General features: G+C 30.2%; 1 protein-coding gene across 1 annotated transcript; it reads left to right on the top strand.

The window, feature by feature from the left end:
* The first annotated feature begins 13658 nt into the window (after positions 1-13658).
* Positions 13659-17330, top strand: LOC142621155 (U-box domain-containing protein 9). The gene is made up of 2 exons (XM_075794464.1): positions 13659-14220; positions 15809-17330. Exons 1-2 carry the CDS (start codon positions 13924-13926, stop codon positions 16892-16894), a joined length of 1383 nt encoding a protein of 460 aa, XP_075650579.1. The 5' UTR covers positions 13659-13923; the 3' UTR covers positions 16895-17330.
* The last annotated feature ends 3783 nt before the right edge of the window (positions 17331-21113 follow it).

Below are 21113 nucleotides of genomic sequence, written 5' to 3'. Positions count from 1 at the left end.
AAATGGGCTTTTGGTGAAGGAGAAGCAAGATAACATGCAAAACTCATTGAAGTTGGGGATGAGATGGTGAAGAAATGCAAAGGAGTTCTAGCAGTGAAGACGTAAGGGTGCTTATTATGTTCAAAGCTCAATGAACATGATTGGCTATTTGCAAAGGATGATAAAATGTGGAAACTGGAACAAAAAGAAAGGGATATTTTGCCTGCCTTACAATTGAGTTATAATCAAATGCCATCTCAAAACAATGTTTTGCTTATTGTTCACTTTTTTTAAAAGATTATGAATAGAAAATTTTTGAATTGATTCAACTTTGGATGGCACATGGACTGCCTCAATCACAGAATGAAAACCAAGAGTTCAAAGATATTGGAAACCAATATATAGATGAGCTCTATTCAAGATCTTTCCTTGAAGATTATATGGATTGTGGCCATGCGTGGAGATTTAAAATACATGATCTTGTCGCGTACCATGAAACACCTAACACTCTAGAGGTTCTATTTATCAGTAATTGCGAAAAACTTGATCTAACTGAAAGGGAAGACAATCAATAAGAATTCTGGACGAACCTTCAAACACTGATGAACCATCAATTACCACAGTTGGAGGCTTTGCCCCGGTGGAGTCAATGGTCTGCAACAACTTTACAAGAAATAGCTATTGTGGAATGTCCCAACTTGACTGCATTGCCAGATTGGCTGCCAAATTTTGTATCACTCAGTAAACTTGGAATTGTAAGTTGCCACAAGTTGTTGTCTCTGCCAATGGGAAGCCTCACAGCTCTGAGATTATATGGAGTTGCAGATTGTCCTGAATTGATTAGAAGATGCCAACCAGAAATTGGCGAGGATTGGCTAAAGATTGCTCATGCCTCAGACATTTTTATTGATGGCAAAAGATTAATAAGCTGGTCACAAGATATGGACTAATCTCTTCCCCACAATTCTATTATCTTTTTCTTCTTCAAAGTTTTAGCACTTATAAAATACTGCTGTAGCCTTTTTTTTTTCCTTTTTTTCTTTTTTAAGAACCAATTCATTATTATGTGCCATTCCTAAATACGCATCTATGCAAACACAAACAAACGCACATATATGCTTGGTAAGTCTGAATTCTTGCTAGATGTAGAATAATCTAAAACAATGTTATATATATATATATATATATATATATATATATATATATATATATATATGTATATGTATATCTTTTGTATATTGTTTGCTAAAAGTTTTACTAATCAAATTTACTACTACGTTACAAATGATTTTAAAACAATAATAAGGCACAGTTTGCATATCTGAATGAGCAATGTTCATTGGGCATGAGTACCATGATGAAAATCTGAATTTGTTAGGTGGTATCTGAAGCCCATAAGGTAATTTATTTTGAAACGAATTGTACAATCTTCCATACGAGTGATGCAGATTTGTGGCTTGACCCTCGTTTGTTTAAAATGGAAGAATGAACAAAGTAGGTTATGAAACAATCTCTATATTTCCGTATACTAAATGTACTAAAGTAGTTGGTCTATATGGACCTAGGCCTAGGCCTCGATTAGGCTAAAATCAAGATTTTAGTCATAATTAAAGGCTGACTAAGATAATGCAACATGTTTTAAACACATGCTAATATAATGTACTCCATACATGCCATTATTGCTTGAGTGTCCACCTTCATTAAGCAAGCCTGAATTCTTTGAAACAAAGCTCCTATACATTAGCCCTGTAAGTCCTATATTACCTTGTATATTCTCAGTCCTTCAAACGAGCCCCATCTAGTGATGGAGAGCTAGGATTTGAAGAGAGAAAATGGGGATTAAGCAATTCGGAAAATAAAAGGCCAATCATGTCATTATATATTAAGTGATGTTTAAAATTTTAATACAAGAAGTCAAATCAAAAAGGTGATAACATATTTGTTATATAATGTTTATTTTTTAGAGTTTTTTACAGATGAAAATCTATTTTCCAAAGTTTTCAAAAGTCAAAATTCAATTTACAATTCACAGGAATTTGAAATCATATTATCAAATTTTTATAACTTCGAAAGGATACTATAATTTTTTTTTTCTCTTTTTATTTAATGCTCTGCTTTATTTTCCTTTCTGCACCTATCCATATTTGATTATATTCTATTATAGATATTTTTTATGATTAAAAGATTTGCTAAAATAGGAAAGTTTTTTTTGTGAATGAAGTTTAAAGCATAAAAATATAATAACATATTATATATATATATATATATTACAGAAATTTAAATAATATTCATATACGAAATCAATTAAAGGAAAGATAAATTATAAGCATATATAACAGAAATTTGTTTGGCAGTGTTGGGGACAATTGCCCCTATCCTTGGCTCTGCCTTTGACTCCATCCGCATAGATTTATCATCATTTTTTTTTTTTATAATAGAAAATCTTTATTGAAAACTAAAATAGGCAAAACAAAATAGCAAATAAACTTACTGACTCGCCTCCTCCAAAATTACATTTGCTAACGCAGAAGGGCTATTCCGTAAATCAAAAGATCCAAAAACAGAATTAAGCATAAACCATCAAGCTAATGAGTGAGCTGCTCTATTTGCTTCACGGTTAACCCAACTAACACTAGCATTCGCAAAGCTCCCAATAGCAATCTCACATTAGTAACAAAGTTCTTAATTCTCCAAGGAACTGTAGCACCACCACCACCACCACCACCACCACCACCACCATCCCTTAATGACTGAATAAATTTGTAGTTGAGTTTGAATTTGAAAAATGAAATTAAAAATTGTTCACTGAATAAATTTGTACTTGAGTTTGAATTTGAAAACCAACAGCAAAAGTGGCCTTGTTTTGTAGGTAATATTTTAGGAAAAAGAAAACCTATTATCATGTAATAAAAAATTATATAATAAAAAAATATTTGATAAGTATTAAAAATTTGATGAGAAGGCAAGATTGGATTACCATACCATAAAACGCAGTTTTTTTTAAATAAATGAATCCGGTGATTGATTATCATGTAAAGAAAAGTTGTCTCATTAAAAATACTGTATTTTATAAGGATTAAAAATTTAATGGCAAACCCTAAGGGATTGGCTTAGTGATTCTTAAGGTCTAATAATATCTATGAAATCCTGGGTTCGAAACTTCTTGCTAACATTTTGGGGTCAATTCTATGAAATTCCTTCTTGTAATAACCTAGTGTGTGTGTGTGTGTATAACTAGCTGATTGACAGCTTAAGTTTAGGAGTAGTTACTTGTTTAAAAAAAGATTCTAAGTCATTATATATATATAACTAGCTGATTGACAGCTTAAGTTTAGGAGTAGTTACTTGTTTAAAAAAAGATTCTAAGTCATTATATATATATAACTAGCTGATTGACAGCTTGAATTTAGGAGTAGTTATTTGTTTAAAAAAGATTCTAAGTCATTTACAAAACAATTAGTAAAAAAAAAGTTAAAAATTTGTTGACTGAATAAATTTGTAGTTGAGTTTGAATTTGAAAACCAACCGAAAAAATGGTCTTATTTTGTAAGCAATATTTTAGGAAAAAGAAAACCAATTATCATGTAAAGAAAAATTCTCACATAAAAAAATATTTGACAAGTAGCATTAAACATGGCTTTATTAGAAAATTAAAATTAAAAATAAATAAAAAATCAATAATTGACAACTTGAGTTTAGGAGTAGTTACTTGTTTAGGAAAGGATTCTAGTCATTTTACTAAAAAATTTGTAAAAAATAAAAATAAAAATTGTTGACTGAATAAATTTGTAGTTGAGTTTGAATTTGAAAACTAATAGGAAAAGTGGTGGCAATATATTAGGAAGAAGAAAACCTATTATCATATAAAGATAAATGGTCTCACAAAAAAAATATTTGATAAACATTAAAAATACTTTTGTCCAAAAAAATAAAGATAAGTATAAAAAATTTGATGGTAAGGCAAGATTGGATATCCATTACCAAAAACGTAGATTTTTTTTATTAAAAAAAAAAAAATCCGAAGCCGGTGAATGAATATCATGTGAAGAAAAATTGTCTCATAAAAGATATTGTATTTTATAAGTATTAAAAAATTGATGGCAAGGCAATTTTGATATTCCATAACCATAAAACGTGGTTTTAAAAATAAAATGAAAAACAAAGATTGACAGCTTGAGTTCAGGAGAGGATTCTAGTAATTTTACTAAACAAATTGTAAAAAATTAAAAATTGTATTTTAAAAATTATTGACCGAATAAATTTGTAATTGACTTTAAATTTAAAAATTAATAAAAAAATGGTCGTATTTTGTAAACAATATTACAGTTGAATTGTTTATACTTAAACTTAGAAATGTAGATTATTTTTGAACCAATAAAATATTCATTTCAATCCTGAAAAAGCTCTTGAATAGTAGTAGTATAGACTACTATAGGATGATAGATTTTATTTTTGAATCATTACTTTAAATATATTTATGATATTAAAATATACGACAAAAATTACTAAGCATTTCTTTCACTTAATAATTAATGATTAAGACATCAAAGAATAAAGTTACTCTCTAAAGAATATTTCTACCAAAAAAAAAAAAAAAACTCTAAAGAATATTCTCTTCTCGATTTTCATTTTACACCGACAGTCCACCTTTATATATATATAGTCTTATTATACCTTTGAATGCCGAGAGTGATGGATGGTGATCCCGCCAATTTAGCATAGACCGCCGTAAAAAGTAATCATATGGGATGAAGAGATTGGTGAGAAGTGGTCTTCTGGGTTCTTATGTCGACCACCAAAAGCTTATAGCAGTTGCTTTGTGACTAGTCTGATTATTCCACCCTCCTTTTGCTTTTATTTTATTTTATTAAGTTTATCATTTATCATTTATTTTAATAATGTTATCAGGTTTTTTTTGCCCTCTTCTTTTATGTTATTTGGCCAAAGAATTTTTTTCCTTTGACAAGTTTTGTTCACTTTTCTTTTACGTCTTCCACTTTAGTATAGTTGAATATGAAATTTGATATTTAATTTTAAAAATTAATTAATTTCTTAGTCGGATAATAAAAGTAATATCATAGAACTGTCTCTATAAATTTATATTTTAATAAAGTAAAATTTTTATCTTTTATATATATATATATATATAAATAAATAAAAAAGTCACTCCACTGTTGGAGATAAGCACATTTAGTAAAATATTTCTAGTAATGTTATTGTTATTTTGTGAAAATAAGCATGAGTAAAAAATATATAGAAATAAATGTAATATTGTTTAAACACTGAAAACTGTTATTTAAATAACAATAACAAACACCTCCATAATTGCAACTCCAACAGAGAGAGAGAGAGAGAGAGAGAGAGAGAGAGGTGTAATTGCAACCACTAGCAACTGACACAACCTTTACTTATCTCATAGACAACTAGGCTTGCATTTTACACTCAAAGTTAGCACATGTTAAAAATTCAGATTCATTGTGCATAGATGGATTTTCATGTCTTTAAACTCAAAAGGATATACACTTGTAAAAGGTAAACGATCTCTCACCTCAACCTCACTATTGTATGGCCACATATACAAAGTAGTAGGTAAAGGTAGTACATAAGAGACTAGACTACTAGGTTTGCATTCTAGCCCTCTGCATCTTTGTTCTTTTGAAAATACAAATTGGAGGGACCCCTCAGACCGACATTTTATGTGGATTTATATATAGTACTTCTTGGTTGTGATCCCATTATCTAGGTTTTCAAGAAACAATCTACTATATTAATGTCATTCTCCATGGCTAAGTATTAATGTGCTCTTACTTCATGTGCTGTCTAGCTCTCTTAGTTACAAACAGTGCTAAAAGATTTTGGCATTTTTCTTCATTTTTTGCTTCAAATTTCAAACCCAATCTTTCACGTGAGAATAAAACATATATATCAAAGTAGCTAGATTTCATTTCGTTCACAACAGAGTTGTTTGTAAAGACAAATCATTTTAAATGATTGCAACAATTCTTCACATGTCTACTAGTGGAACCTCCAGACACGACACATGATGGAATCTAAGCATAGGCTTCTATGATATTATCAAGGAAGAAACATTGAGATGATTAGAATCCATAGATATCCGATTCAAACTTCAAAGTATTTATTTTTATGACCAGTATGATTGAAATTTATTAAATTTTATATGTAAATTGAAGGAAATATTTCACAAAACTAAAGTTATTACTAAACAATAAAATGGATCGTAAAATAAAACAAAATATTATCTTAAATTGCATGGTGGAAATAATCAATATTGTAAGTTGAGTTTTATCAAAAAACCAAAAATAATGATAGATGATTAAATTAATTTAAAATTAATATTTAAACCACTTCTAAATTTTATAAAATATTTATAGCAGATTTTTATTTGGATCAATATATATTTTTTTTTTTTTGGAACTTACACTACACAAAAGCTCTTTACACCTTCACACTCCACATTAGCCCTAACATTATGGTTTTTCTTTTCTTTTCTTTTTGATAATTTAATAGTTGCATCGGAGATGGGGGATTTGAAGCGTGCATAGTGTCTCCTTTAAAAATACCAAGAAATATTAGTTAAGTTATAAGTTTCTTGTAACTAATAATTTTTTCAGATACCATAAATAATTAATTTTTCCCTTCCAAATTATGTTATGGAATTCAAGGGAAAAAAAAGAATGAAAATGAGTGATCTCTCTCTCTCTCATATATACAAGAAAAAAATAAATAAAAAGTATTTTGAAAAGGTACATAAAAGAATCAAAAAAACAAAGCATATTATTGATGGGGAAGAACCTCTCACTCAATAACCAAACCACCCCCAATGACTAAGACTACTAGTCCGACACACGCACCGCCCAACTTGAAGAATCTCCTAATTAACCCAAACACGCCAATCGTCCAAAAGAATGATGACTTGTCTAACTAATAAAGGAACCTCGTCCTACCCCTTAGCTCACTTATGCAATCCTTTAGATGACAATGACTCCATGAAAGGAAACTAATGGAAATTCGCAAACTTAGAAAGTGGCTAGGATGAAGAAAGGTGGTCAATTCAAGGCCCCTTTATAAACACCAAACTTCCTCCATTCTGAGGTACCTTAAAAAACCCTATTATTAAAAAACCCTCAATTCAAGAAACCCTAACTCTTACTGTTTGAGTTCATTCTTGGGTTTCTTGCAACTTTTTGACTTAAGCATCAAAGAAGCTTAGGCTGGCACCACATTAGTGCCCTCCAAGTTTTCAAGAGCTCCATTTTGAATGATTGGCTCAATGATTGTCCTTGCATTATCCATTATATATCATTCTACATTTCTTTATAAATTTGAAAATAAAATAGTTTGCATAATGCATGTAAGTTGTATTTCATGTTTATCTTTGTTTAGTGTGAAATCAAATGTTTCACTAATGACTGACTTGCGGTTATTGTCATGTTTTATTGGTTGTTATTTTTAATGATGCAAACGATATGTTCTTGGAGTTATAATTTTTTTTTATTATCTTTTTTCAATAATTGTATAATAGATAAGTAAGTTGCTTCATATATATATCGGCATAGTACCTTAGGAAAATAATCTTAAATTGGGAGGGATTGTGTATCTAACACTTATACTGTAATATAATTGTAGGGGTATTGGGCCCAGTAATTTATAATGGACGGCCCAACAAGGTCTTTTGGGCTAGAAACCCAAATCCGAAAACATCGAAATGATCGTGGAGTATTTAAGTGTCCCATACCGTCCGAGGAGTAGATTTGTCCTCGGAATGTTAAGCCGAGGATACACAGTATACGTGGAGGACAGTAGAAAGAGCGGTGGAATGTATAAAGTAAAGCTGCTACCACCGCCCATATATTAAAGACCCTGTAATTGATACGCTGACAATATAGATGGAAGGATGGGACCTGAGCATAGAGCTTGGAACTTGGTCCCAAATCCCAGCGGGCTTTAGGGAAGAATGGATGGGACAAGTATCCAAAAATGAGGGTCGCGGCCATAAAGTGGAAGATGATGAAGAGAAGAGGAGGAGTATAAATAGGAGGGAAGACATACGAAGAAAGGAGAGGCTTTTTGAGAAAGAAAAAGTGTATGATAATCAATATTTGTATCCACACTTGAGAAATACTATTAGAAACTATCCTCGGAAACAGTCCGAGGAGGAATTCTCAATCTTACTCTTTGCAAACGATTCTTTGTTTTGTTCTATTGGGCCCAAAGCCCGTTCTTTTTGTGATTGTCTAAAACCATCCTTGAAATCTAAATTATAAACCCATCCTCTACAAATTCATTGTGAAGAAAGGCCTTTCAAGCCCATTTTCCTCCTAGTCGTGGTTTGGGAACCTGAATTGTGTCCTTACAATAATTTTATTCAAACATTTCATATAATTTAAATTCTTCATTAATAAAGTTTTTTTTTTTTTTTTAAGAAACAAATTAACTATTAAAAATATACACTTAATAATTACATTCTCTCACCACACTCAAACACATTATTTAGCCCAAATAGGAATAATACCTACTATTGAATCTCCATCTTAAAATTCCCAACTAGAGGATTCGTTATCTTTACCTGTTAAATAGGAATATCTAAGCTGTCACCTTGGGCCACGGTTCTATGCCCCGATTGGATAAGTAATTAATCATTAATCCTCTATCATGATATATTTAAACAGTGATAAGTGGTAACTCCACAACAATACACTAGTAATTTGATATTAATTTATATAGAAAAGATTCTTCAAAAAATATATATATATACCGAAACATGTCCTTTTCCTTAGTAAAATAATCTTCTAAGCTATATTTACAGCTTTGAAATTGAAACATACCCTTACCTTTAAGCAATTGAACAAAAAAAGTAAATTTAAAAAGATAGGTGCAGGACTCCCATCAATAAATAGTAGGTTTGACTTTTATATAGAGCCTTCCTCAGTACGCACAAGATTCTAAACTCACTTTCAGACTAGTCAAATTTTTGGGCAATCTTACCTAACCTATAGCTAATTAGCTATGTTGGGCTTGGGTAACATTTCAAGCATTAAATGTTCAGGTGGTCCTCAAGATGACTTCTTCAAATATAGTAAGTTATAGGTAAAGACTGCCATACTCCCCCATAGCTGTTCAGTGCCTGACTTTTGTTTAAACTTTTTGTGTCATCAGCTTAAAAATAGTATTTTATTAATGTGTGCTTACAATTTTATTAATGTGTGTCCTTAAAGTACATAATAGTATATTATTTTAAGAAAAAGTTTATCAAAAATTGAAAAAGCTGTACAACTTTTTCAATTCTCGATAAATTTTTTTTCAAAAATGGATAGTTTAATGTGTGCCCTTAGGGCACGCGTTAACCGGACTCTTAAAAATATTGGTCATTTGGATAACGTTGTTTTAGTAATATTTTTTGTATTTTTTAAAATGTGTGAGTAAAAAAGTATGTGAAAATACGTATAATGTTATTTAGGGAGTGTTTGATAAAGTAATTTGAGTTATGTTGTTTGAGTGTTTTTAATATACGTGTGGGTGAAAAATTGTATGAAAATGTGTGTAATGTTGTTTAAAATATGTGAAAATGTGTTATAACATACCTGCCAAACAAGCCCTTAAATACTAAAAACTATTGTTTAAAACATGCTACCAAACAACTCCATAATGCCTGTGACCACCTGTAACTAGTGGTCTTATGATAAGTATAGGGCAGTAAATTTCGTAATATTGATCGAGTTTATAAATAAAGTGATAGACAAAATTTAGTTACAAAATTGATGGTAAATTAATGTTATAATCTTATTTAATATCTTTTTATTATAAGTGAATTTTGACAAATTTATCATTAAATTACATCTTCTTTTTATATGCATAAAATATAAGCTTATAAATTATATAATAAATAATGTCTAATTGATATAAAATTTAACATGTGTATTAAGAGCGTAAAAAACATGTGTACGTAATGTTTATTTTATTGAGTAAAGTTGTAACCTTAAGACTTAGACTACAATTGATTTTGTAATTGAACCTTGTCGTCGGTGTAATTTCATATAAAAATGAAATGATGTGACGTGGATAAAGTTATAATATTCCTTATATATGTAGCCTTAAAACCACCTAAACTTTTTAAATATGTTTTAAGTTGAATTTTCTTTTAATGAAAGTTCTTGTTCTTTCTTCTCAAAAAAAAAAAAAAAATCATTATAATATTTTATTTTATAATTCGTTAAAATGGTCGATAGTGATAAAATAGTAAAATTTTTTTTTTTTTTTTATCAGTTTAAACAACAACTGTGGCCGAAGGTTTTAGACTTTACTCTATTTTTGAAATGCTAACTGGATGCCTCGCTGGTAAGACGGGTGACAAAATTTGTGGCAGAGAATGAGAAGAGACACGTGTATCTGTTATCATAAAACTTGTCCACTTTTCCTCATGAGTCATGGTCCTAAATAAATGCCACCTGTGAACAGTGAGTAACACTTTTAAATAATTTTGTCGGACCTGTTGTTGTTGTTGTATAATGTATGAAAGAACTGATCAACTCAACAACTGAGCTCCTCTCTTTATGGATCTCTCTCTCTCTCTCTTTGAGTCTCTGAGAGAAAGACAGGTACAAAGCAAGCTACCCACAAGTTGTGCCAGCTGTTTAGCTCATGGATTCCGTGATTGCTACACTTAAGAGTTTATGTGTATGGATTATGGACCATCAATTTTGTGATTGCCCCACCGCTCACTCATTCATTCTAACATGCAATTGCTCTTTCTCTTTTAAAGCCACCACTCAATACTAAATAATGCATTCCATTATTTACTATTTCATACACTCATATACTGTTTAAGAATATCTTTCACGGTAAATTTTAAGTAACAAGTTATTATTAATTATTGAACTATTGTTGGTGAATAAAATTGTAATTTAAGTGATGAGTTCAATTTAGAATTTATTGTGAGATTACTGTGAAAATATTGTGTATATGAAAATTTCTCTCTCTGCTATTATTTTGTTGATAGTATCAATTATTAGTATGGATTCTCATCGATGTTGAGGTTTGTTTTTCTCTCCTGCGTCTTGTTGGAAATAATTACAAGCCAAATCTCATCTTTCAACTTACAAATTATACTAGTAACTAGTAATTGTATATTAAAAGAAAGAATGAATGAGTTTTAACAAACCCATGTCATCATTTAATTGCATTTTTCTATCCACTAATAATAACAATAATAAAAATAATTGATTACAATTTATATTTATTTAAGTGGTGGGTTCAAATAAGAACTAATAACAATTAAAATTTGTTGTGAAAGTGTTAAAAAAATATTGTGAACATATAACTGTTTTTTTTTTTTTTTATCTACTTGATTTCTCTTGATGCTATTATTTTCTTGATAGTGTAATTATTAGTATGGATACTCATGAATGTTGAGGTTTGTTTTTCTATCATGCATTTTGGTGGAAATAATTACAAGCTAAATCTCATCTTTGGACTTGCAAATTATACTATTAATTGTATATTAAGAGGAATGAATGAGTTTTAACGAACCCGTGTCATCATTTGATTGCATTTTTTCAATTCAAAAATATAAATAATATTAATTGATTGCATTTTATTCTAAGTTGAAGCAAGACATTGGTACTTTGTACTCAAAAAATTATTGTTTTTAACAAAGTTTTCAAAATATTTAAATGAAAAGATATGTATGTTTATACTTTATAGTAGAACATTATTAATTAAAAAATATAAGAATAAGGCTTCATTCTTTCATGCAAAGCAAAAAGGGCCTTATTTAAAATGGAAATAATATATAAACTTAAGAATAAAAGTTAATGTAGATTTCAATTAATACAACTAATAAAATCTCTCGTAGTCAAATAAAAAATATGTAGTTCAAAGTTTAAACTCTTCCTAAATCATAAAACCAATTGATGCTTAACTTGATGATAAGGAATAACTATATTATAGCGAACCCATAAATTAAAATTTATCATATTTATAAAAAATATATAAAAAAATTTATATGAGAAAATTATTTTTTGATAGAGCGTTATTCTTTTTTCTCTTTTTTTAACCCGTAACTTTGCGGTATTTGTAAGTAGAAAATATCCAATTCTTTCAGTGATTGTACGTTACAGATTTTTATAAATTGAATTCATTCAAAACGGTAGAGTGTTATATTAAAAATAAGAAGACTTAAAAAAAAAAAGGAAAAACCTTTCGTTAATAATAAGCTGAAAAGATTCCTATTACACATTAAAGATTTCTATTTCATGTTTTTCAAAAAAGATACTTTTATTAAATGACTTCATTCAAAATTCAAATGAATAAATTCAGACTTTTTACTACAATATACTGTAATTATGACGCATTGATTTTATTTCTTTTTTTAATGAGAGCATTAATTTTATTTGTAAGCACAAGTGTACAACCAAATGCCTATTTTTAAAGTTTCTATAAAAAATATATATTTTTAATACACACTTTTTATTTTATTTTTTTGAAATTTTTAACACGTATATAAGGAAACTATTCAGAGTGCTAGGAGGGTATAAAAAATTGCATGTTCGCCCTTTTCATATAAATAGTGAGAAGTGGAACCGTCTTGAATTTAATAAGTGGGATCCAAAATTTGATCAGCTTTAAAAAATTATTTAGAACAACCACTAATAAATTATCAACATGAAAAAAATCAACCACATATAATTCCACGTAAAATTTTTAAAAGTAATGTTACAACTACAAACAATTTTACAATATTTTTACAGAATGGTAATATGACCAACCTCTTATTGGTTTTCATTTAAGCCCACCATTAATATCACATGTTTATTTACCAATAATTATTCATCACATCAACAGTTTGTAAATTTTTTTGTAAAATAGTCTATATCTCTAGCATTATTTAATTTTTGAAGTCCTAACCCTTCAATAATAATTGAGTGATTTAAATTTTACTATATCATTAATAATTTAAATAAATACCAAAATAATGACATAAAGGTTCAATTTTTGGATAATTGAATGGTTTAGATTAATTCATTAGTATTAGTATTAAATTTTAATAAACACCAAAACAAAGATCATAATTCATATATGTCTATTTGAGAGAACATGGTATAAAATTACTCTTTTTCAAAATACTTTATTATTTTTTTGAAAAATTTAGAGAAGAAAGGATTGTTGATAAGTTTTTAGTATTATAAAAATACATGTTTAAATATTATAAAAATACGTGTAAAAAATGTTATTATTTTTTAAACATTGCTACTAGACGAACCCTAACTTTTATGTTACGACGACTTTAATATATAATTCATTGTGATAAATTGAGAAAAAATAATCAATTTATACAAAAATGATTGTTCACCGCTCAATTTATACAACCTTTCTTCTTCTTTTTTCTTTTTTTGTTGGATTTAGAGAGTTAACTACAACCTTTCTAAACAATCCATTCTTAGAAAGCTGAAAAAAAAAAATCTTTTTTTGGCTAATCAAGGATCTAGGATATTGAAATCTTGATCCAATTAAAAACACACGTGAAAAAGATTATTTAATAAAGCAGAACATTTAGGCTAGAAAATTGGGTCCCAATTAATTTGTTCACGTTTGGCGTGGCAAAATATTACTAGAAATAATAGTCAGGTGAAACTTTATATGATAAGAAAAGTGGGGTAACCTCAATTAAATGAAATTCATAGAAATTTTACTGCAAATAGAAAGCAGCAGAGAAGAGGAACAAAACAAGCACACAGCTTGGAGAGACAGAGACGCATAGACAGAGAAACACAAACACAAACACAAAACAAAACAAAAGAGAATGGAATGGAACAGAGCATTTCGATTCATTTGTAGTTGTGAGTGTGATAGCTGATAACAGAAAAAGAAAAAAAGAAAAGGAAAGAAAAGAAAAGAAAAGCCATTGATTATTTATTTATTGAATTAATGGCTAAGACAGACGTGAATGATTTTTCTGATCCGACTGTGATGGCGAAAGTGACAGAGTTGAAGAAAGAGTTGCAGAGATTGGTGAAGGCTATAGTTGATGATGATGAGGATTGTAGCATTGAAAGCATTGATGAGGCTAAGGAAAAGCTTTGTGCTTTGAAGGAATTGAAGCAGAGGAGGAACGAGCGTTCGCTCTCGTTGAAGCTTCTTGATTCTTTGACGTGCCCTGAGGAGTTTCGTTGCCCTTTGTCCAAGGAATTGATGAGAGATCCTGTTATGCTTGCCACAGGCCAGGTTGGTATATATCTATGTCACAATGTTATTTTGCTCTGTTTGGTTTCTCAGAAATTGTAATAAAAATGAACTTCAAATGATTTTTTATAGAGGTGGGAAATCAGAGATAAGCAGTAATCTAAGAGTTTTTTTGGTTTAATTATGGGATAATTGAGGTGGGTTTTGAATATTTTGCAAACCCAATTGACATAAAGGGCTATAAGGCTAAAACTTTTAACATTTAAGTTTCTTTTCCTCTGTTTTTTAGGCAACCAAATGGAGTGTGAATTGAAATTGAAATGAACTTCTTGTGTTTTTTTTTTTTCCCACGGATTTTTCGGGAGCTAAGAAATGACAGATAATATTTTCCACTGATAGAATTTTTTTTTTTTTAAAAAGGACAGATAAGCAGTAATTTGAGATTTAATTATGGGATAATTGAGGTGGGTTTTGCATATTTTACAAACCCAATTAAGATAAAGTGCTAAAACTAAAAGGCAAATCTTGACATCTAATTTTGCTTTCCTTTGTTTTGTAGGCAATCAAATGGAGACTGGTTTTTTTTGGAAGGGGGAAGGGGGGGGGGGGGGGTGTTGTTAAGTGGATAGTAATTCTTTTTCTGGATTTTTGTTTTTTAATTTCGTAGGTCATGGATCTTTTTAATTATCTTTCAATCTCTGAATTTTGGATTTGGATTCATTGTGCTGCTTTTGTTTGTTCTTGGCTCTGTTTGGTGGCTAAGAAACTATGGGAAAAAGAAAAGAAATTACAAATCCATACTTTAGTTTTGCTGTTGCGTAGTTTAAGTGAGTTTCTTTTCCCTTTGTTATATTTTTTCCCTCTTATCTTCTTGGAAATCAAAAGAAGCAATCTAAAATTTCGTGGTATGCAATGTAATTTACTGTTAGTTTCTCTTCTTTACTACTATCAGGAGGTTGAATTTCCGGTGGTTGCTTAATGGAAGTACTGTATTTTATCATTTATGCACTGACACTGAAAAATGAATATCAAGGTAGTACATGTTTGATGGAGACATAAATTTTTGAAATTTTATACTCCTACATTAGTTGTTCTCCTCATGTGTTACTTTCTAAGTTTTGTTGAAGACAAGTATTTCAGAATGATGAATCTGATTAGTTTTCTTGGATAAGTACAGTAGAAGATTCAATAACAAAAAAAAAAAAATGTTGAGAATTCATAGTTCTTTGAGTAACTGGTGGTGCAGTTTTAGATACAAAATTAATCATGATAAAAATTTTGAGGCTTTTATAATAATTCTCTGGTGTTAAACTCTGGTGTTCTGAGCTTCTTGTTTGCACTTTGTTACCAATTGCTGTTTTGCTTTGTTTTGACATTCAGTAAAATTGGTAATGCTTTAATCCATTTATTTGGCATCCTTTTTCAAACCATACTTAATGGATCTGAGCTCCTTTGTTTGTAACAAATGCTGTTTGGATTTGTTATGATCCTGATGCTGGGCCATATGTGAAAGAAACTAGTTTATCTAGGAAATTGTCAGTGCTGTCATTCACACATTCTTCGTCTTTTGTCAAACCATACTTCTTGTGTTGTTTTGCGGATTTTAATTTGTTTTGATTTCATTGTGCAGACATATGATAGACCCTTCATTCAGAAATGGCTAAACGCTGGCAACCGAACATGCCCTCTAACCCAGCAAGTTCTCCCTCACACAATTCTTACTCCAAATCACTTAGTCCGAGGAGTGATATCTCAGTGGTGTAGAAGCCGGGGCATTGAATTGTCAGATTCTGTTCTCAATATTAATGATGAGGGGGTAACAGATGCAGTTCGTGACCATTTTCTTTCTTTGCTGGAGAAGATGTCTTTGACACCTCCTGAACAAAAAAAAGCTGCAAAAGAGCTTCGGTTGTTGACAAAGAGGATGCCCTCATTCCGGGCACTCTTTGGCGAGTCTTTAGATGCCATTCCTCAATTGCTCAATCCTTTTTCTGAAAAGAAATCTCAAACCAGTATTCACCCAGATCTCCAAGAAGACGTGATCACGACACTCTTGAATCTCTCAATCCATGACAGCAACAAAAAGCTTGTTGCTGAAACTCCAAAGGTAATTCCTCTACTTACAGAAGCATTGAGGTCAGGAACCATTGAAACAAGGACCAATGCCGCTGCTACCCTTTTCACTTTGTCAGCTCTTGATTCAAACAAGGCACTTATTGGGAAATCTGGTGCACTAAAACCACTCATTGACCTATTAGAAGAGGGGCATCCTTTAGCTATGAAAGATGTTGCTTCAGCAATCTTTAGTCTATGCATGATCCATGAGAACAGATCTAGAGCTGTGCGGGATGGTGCAGTGAGAGTGATTCTGACAAAGATCATGGACCGTATGCATGTGGATGAGTTGTTGGCTATCCTTGCAATGCTCTCAAGCCATCCAAAGGCCATTGAAGAAATGGGAGAAGTTGGAGCTGTTCCTTGGTTGCTTAGCATTATTAGAGAGAGCAGTTGTGGACGGAACAAGGAGAATTGCATCGCAATCCTCCACTCTATCTGTTTGAATGATCGAACTAAGTGGAAGGAATTGAGAGAAGAAGAGAACACCTATGGAACCATCTCTGATCTTGCTAAGAATGGAACTTCAAGAGCCAAGAGAAAGGCCAGCAGCATTCTTGAGAGACTGAACAGGATTGTTAATATAATGCATACTTCATGATCAACTCTCTTGTGCACAAGTATTTAGTAATTCAAAAGTATAATGTCATTGTACTCTCTTCTCTCACGTAATTTTGGGTTCTAGTAATTAAATTTACGGTAGAATCCATCATTCATGTGCGAGAAAGGAGTGTCACGTCATTATACTCTGGAAGTACCTAATAATTTTATGTTGTGCGCCACAACAAAATGCATTACTTTGTAAATTCTGCATATATTTCCAGCTTGTTATGGTCCTTAATGCTGCTCTCAGGCCTCATGTGTGGATCAATCTCAATTGCCCTTGTGTATATTCTCATTCTGTCTGGAATCTCAGTTGTAGGTTCATGATGTCTTTCTTTTTCTTTTCTTTTTTTTCTTTTAAAGATTTTGGTAAGTGGTTCATGTGTTTGTTACTGTGATTCTGTGAATAAATACAAATGAAGCTTTATTTATAAGATTCTGCCTTTTGCATTGTTCTGCTGTGATTGCAAAATGGTTCATTTGGTATTATTAATTTTCATTCTGTCTGGAATTTCAATTGCAGGATCATAATGTCTTTCTTTTTCTTTTAAAGATTTTGGTAAGTGGTTCATGAGTTTTACTGTGATTCTGTGAATAAATACAAATGAAGCTCTATTTATAACATTCTGCCTTTTGGATTGTTTTGCTGTGATTGCTAAATGGTTCATTTGCTACTGTTAATTGGGTCTGCTTAACCTAAATACTTAATAGCTGCTCTTAGAGAATTTTTTTAATCGACTATTTTAGAAAAAATTTTATATCACTTTTATGAAAAAACATAAAAAGTTGTTTAAAAAGTCAAAATTTTTTTTCTTCATAAAAAGTTTCTAAAAATATTTGCTACTCTTTTTCTCATAAAAAGTTATCAAAAAAAAAAATTTCTCATAAATTTCTTTTTAAAAAGGTAATGTGATATATTTTGTAATCTTGAATTACAGTAATGTTAAAAAAAAAAATTTATTGAACAAAACACCTTAATGTCATATTAAGGTAATGTGCATCACAGTGAGGACACAAAATAGCGAACCAAACCCCCTCTTAAGGCATTCGTTAACTTTTCTCTTGGTAATTGATTCTGATTAATAGATGCCCTAAAGACATTTGTTAATAGACCATTTTTGAAAAATTTTGATACTGCTTTTATGGAAAATATAAATAATTGTATAAAAAAAAAACTTTATTCTTTTCTCATAAAAAGTTTGTAAAACTATTTTTTTAAACCAATGCCCTTAAGACTCCATTAACTTTTCATAACACAATGTGAGAGCTGAAGAAGCTCAAGTATGCAATTAAATTTAGAAAATTCCTTCAACTTATAAGTAAAATCCAATTAAACATCAAAAAATACTTTGAGAAAATTTTCACTAAAATATGAAATTGTATAATTATAGTAATTAATAATTGCCATTTATTATAAATGTATTTGTATATGTAATTATCTATTCTATTATTTGACCACCGTGCACCTTTGATGTGATGGGATGTGGGGGGCAAGAATCGGAGTTAAGCCTCTAGAAGGAAATTTCACACACATATACACTAGAATTAAGTTAGAGTAAAATTTCTATCCTATATAAAAAAAAATTATTTTATTATTTAAAGAAGAAAAGACAACGTGACAAGATTCTAATGAAATGTATAAAAATAGAGGGTTTGATAAAGAATCTTCTAGAATTTAGATTCCATATTAAAATACTATATAACTTTTTAAATTGTTGATATAACATAGCTTTAAGTTTGAATCTACTTTCTCTAAAAGAAAAGTTTGAACCATCCAAAAAAAATTTAGAAACCGAAACACCAATTAAATTTCTTCAGAAACCTAAAGGGTGTTTGGTACATGTATTTGAAAACATGTGTTTTGTTGTTTGAAAATATGTGTAGAAATACATGTGGGTAAAAAGTGTATAAAAATGCATGTAATATTATTTAAAAACTAAAAATGTGTGTTTGAGTGGATATACCAAACACCTCCTTAATTTTGTGTAAATAAAATTAATAATACCAGAATTTTGGCAATTTAAAGGCATAATCAGCTTAGATATATGTGTATAATATGGTAATATGTAAAACCCAAAACCTAACGGGTTTACAATTTTAAACCCAAACTTAAAATTTTTTTTTTAAAATCCCAAACTATTACTGTAGCATCATATTAGGTCGGAGAACCCACTTATTTGACAATTGCCATCCATACTCTATTAATTTTTTTTTTAATTACGATATTTAAAAGAAATTTTATTCCAACCACATATGATGTTCAATGCTAAACTCTTTCCCTTAGAAATTAGAATCAACTTGTCCTCGAATTAACATCCAAAACTCTTAGAATCTTCCATACCAAATAAAATTAAATATTTCAAATACTTTGAATTTGCCATGACGGATCTGATCCATGCATAATATCTTGAAAAGTAGATACAATTTTTTGGCTGCTACTTTGTATCCGCAATAGATCCGAAAAAGCCTAAAATCTTCTTTCGAAACTTGTAATCTACCAATTGATGAGTTAATCATTTATTTTTGTTTTGATCTTCATACACTTTTGATCATCTAGCAAACAAGAATTGATAATTAAATATCATCCAACCTTAAATCAATGGACTTTGGTGAGTTGCTTCCCAATAACATGATGGGATCTAGAGACTTCTAAGTTCCAACAATCAAATTTGATTTCAATGAGATAGTCCATTATTTTCTTAACAATGTTGCCCTTGATATCTTGTAGATGTCTGTAATAATATTTGATAGGATTTTAGTAGGCCCATTCTTTTTTTTTTTAGGTTTCCCATAGTGTTTCCTCAAAATTTTCAACCAGAGTCTAATCGCGGGTGGGCCCATGGAGGGGTAAAGCGTTGGCTCAGGAAATTCTTTTCAAAGTGCAGGTAGCAGAACTCGAGTTAGGGAGCACACCCAGTCGAGCCCAGTACAAGTACCTTGAGACTGAGAGCCCAACCAACCCCTTGGGTTTAGTAGGGCATTCTATGACTTTAGTTGTGATCCAATTCAAGTCTCTTGGAATAATTCATTCAATGTAAAACCATGGTTGAAAATTGCAATGAAACTCCTGAAGAAGTGCTAACTGAAGAAGCTTGCTCGAGTGAAGGTGAATCTCGTTTAAGAAAACAGGACAAATTAATTCAAGCAAGAAAGGAAATGCACTTGAGCAAATCATTAACTCAACTTAAAACTTTGCCTATATCTCACTCAAGACTTGCTCAAGTAAAACTTTGCCTATATCTCACTCAAGTCACATATATCATTTTGCTCGAGCAACATTGCTTCTTTTATCTTACTTTGTGCACATTTATAAACCTTGCTTTCGCATCATTCTTAAGTAGAGAAAAGATGGCCACAACATTTGCAATTCAACATAGGGCCGGCCCAAGATAATTTGAGGCCTAAGGCAGAAATTTTAAAGGGATCTTTTATCTCTAAAATATCACTTAAATAATATTTATTTTTTTATTATAATTATTTTTATTTCAAATCTATTATTAATTCATACTTATTAATATGACTAATTCACCCAAAATGAGCTAATGATACTTACTATATAGGTTTTATAAATTGGCATATCACCAATTAAAAAAAAAAATTATTCAAACATTCATTTATTATACTATTTAAATGACACCAATTATATTACTAATACATTAGTTTATAAGTTCTTTGTTGTAAAATTTGTATTAATTTTAACATTTTTCATTCACTTAATGGAGATTAGGTTACATTTCTATTAATTCATATTATTTTCCCAGAGAAATGTTAAACTTACTATAAATTTAATTACAAAAAACTTAAAACTGATATGGCAATGACGTGACACTTCAACAAAAGAATAACTGAGTATTGAATTAGTTCGTGTGATTAGTGACATATCAATTTATAGGACTTATGTAATAAAACTTATAATATACTACCATAACTAATATTTTAGGCCTTGAAAAAAAAATATACACCTAACTCACGTTTGGGGCCTTTTCATGTTAGGGCCTTAGGCCATGATGTAGGCCTTGGGCCGGCCTTTCAACCTATTCAAAATTTTCAAATATATAAAATTGCATTTGTGGGGATTCGTTATAGTAGTAACAACTTGTTGGTTGATATGATAGAGGCCCGTAGTCCAGCCAAGTTTCTTTTCACTCGTATCCAGACTGGCCAAGGTTGAAGCCTAGCTCGGTTAAGGAGTTTTTCTCAGACCCAAGTTGATTTTA

The sequence above is a fragment of the Castanea sativa genome, chromosome 12 (genome assembly GCF_040712315.1).
Source record: "Castanea sativa cultivar Marrone di Chiusa Pesio chromosome 12, ASM4071231v1".
In the NCBI taxonomy this organism is placed as follows: Eukaryota; Viridiplantae; Streptophyta; class Magnoliopsida; order Fagales; family Fagaceae; genus Castanea; species Castanea sativa.
This window is presented reverse-complemented; position numbering and strand designations above follow the sequence as displayed.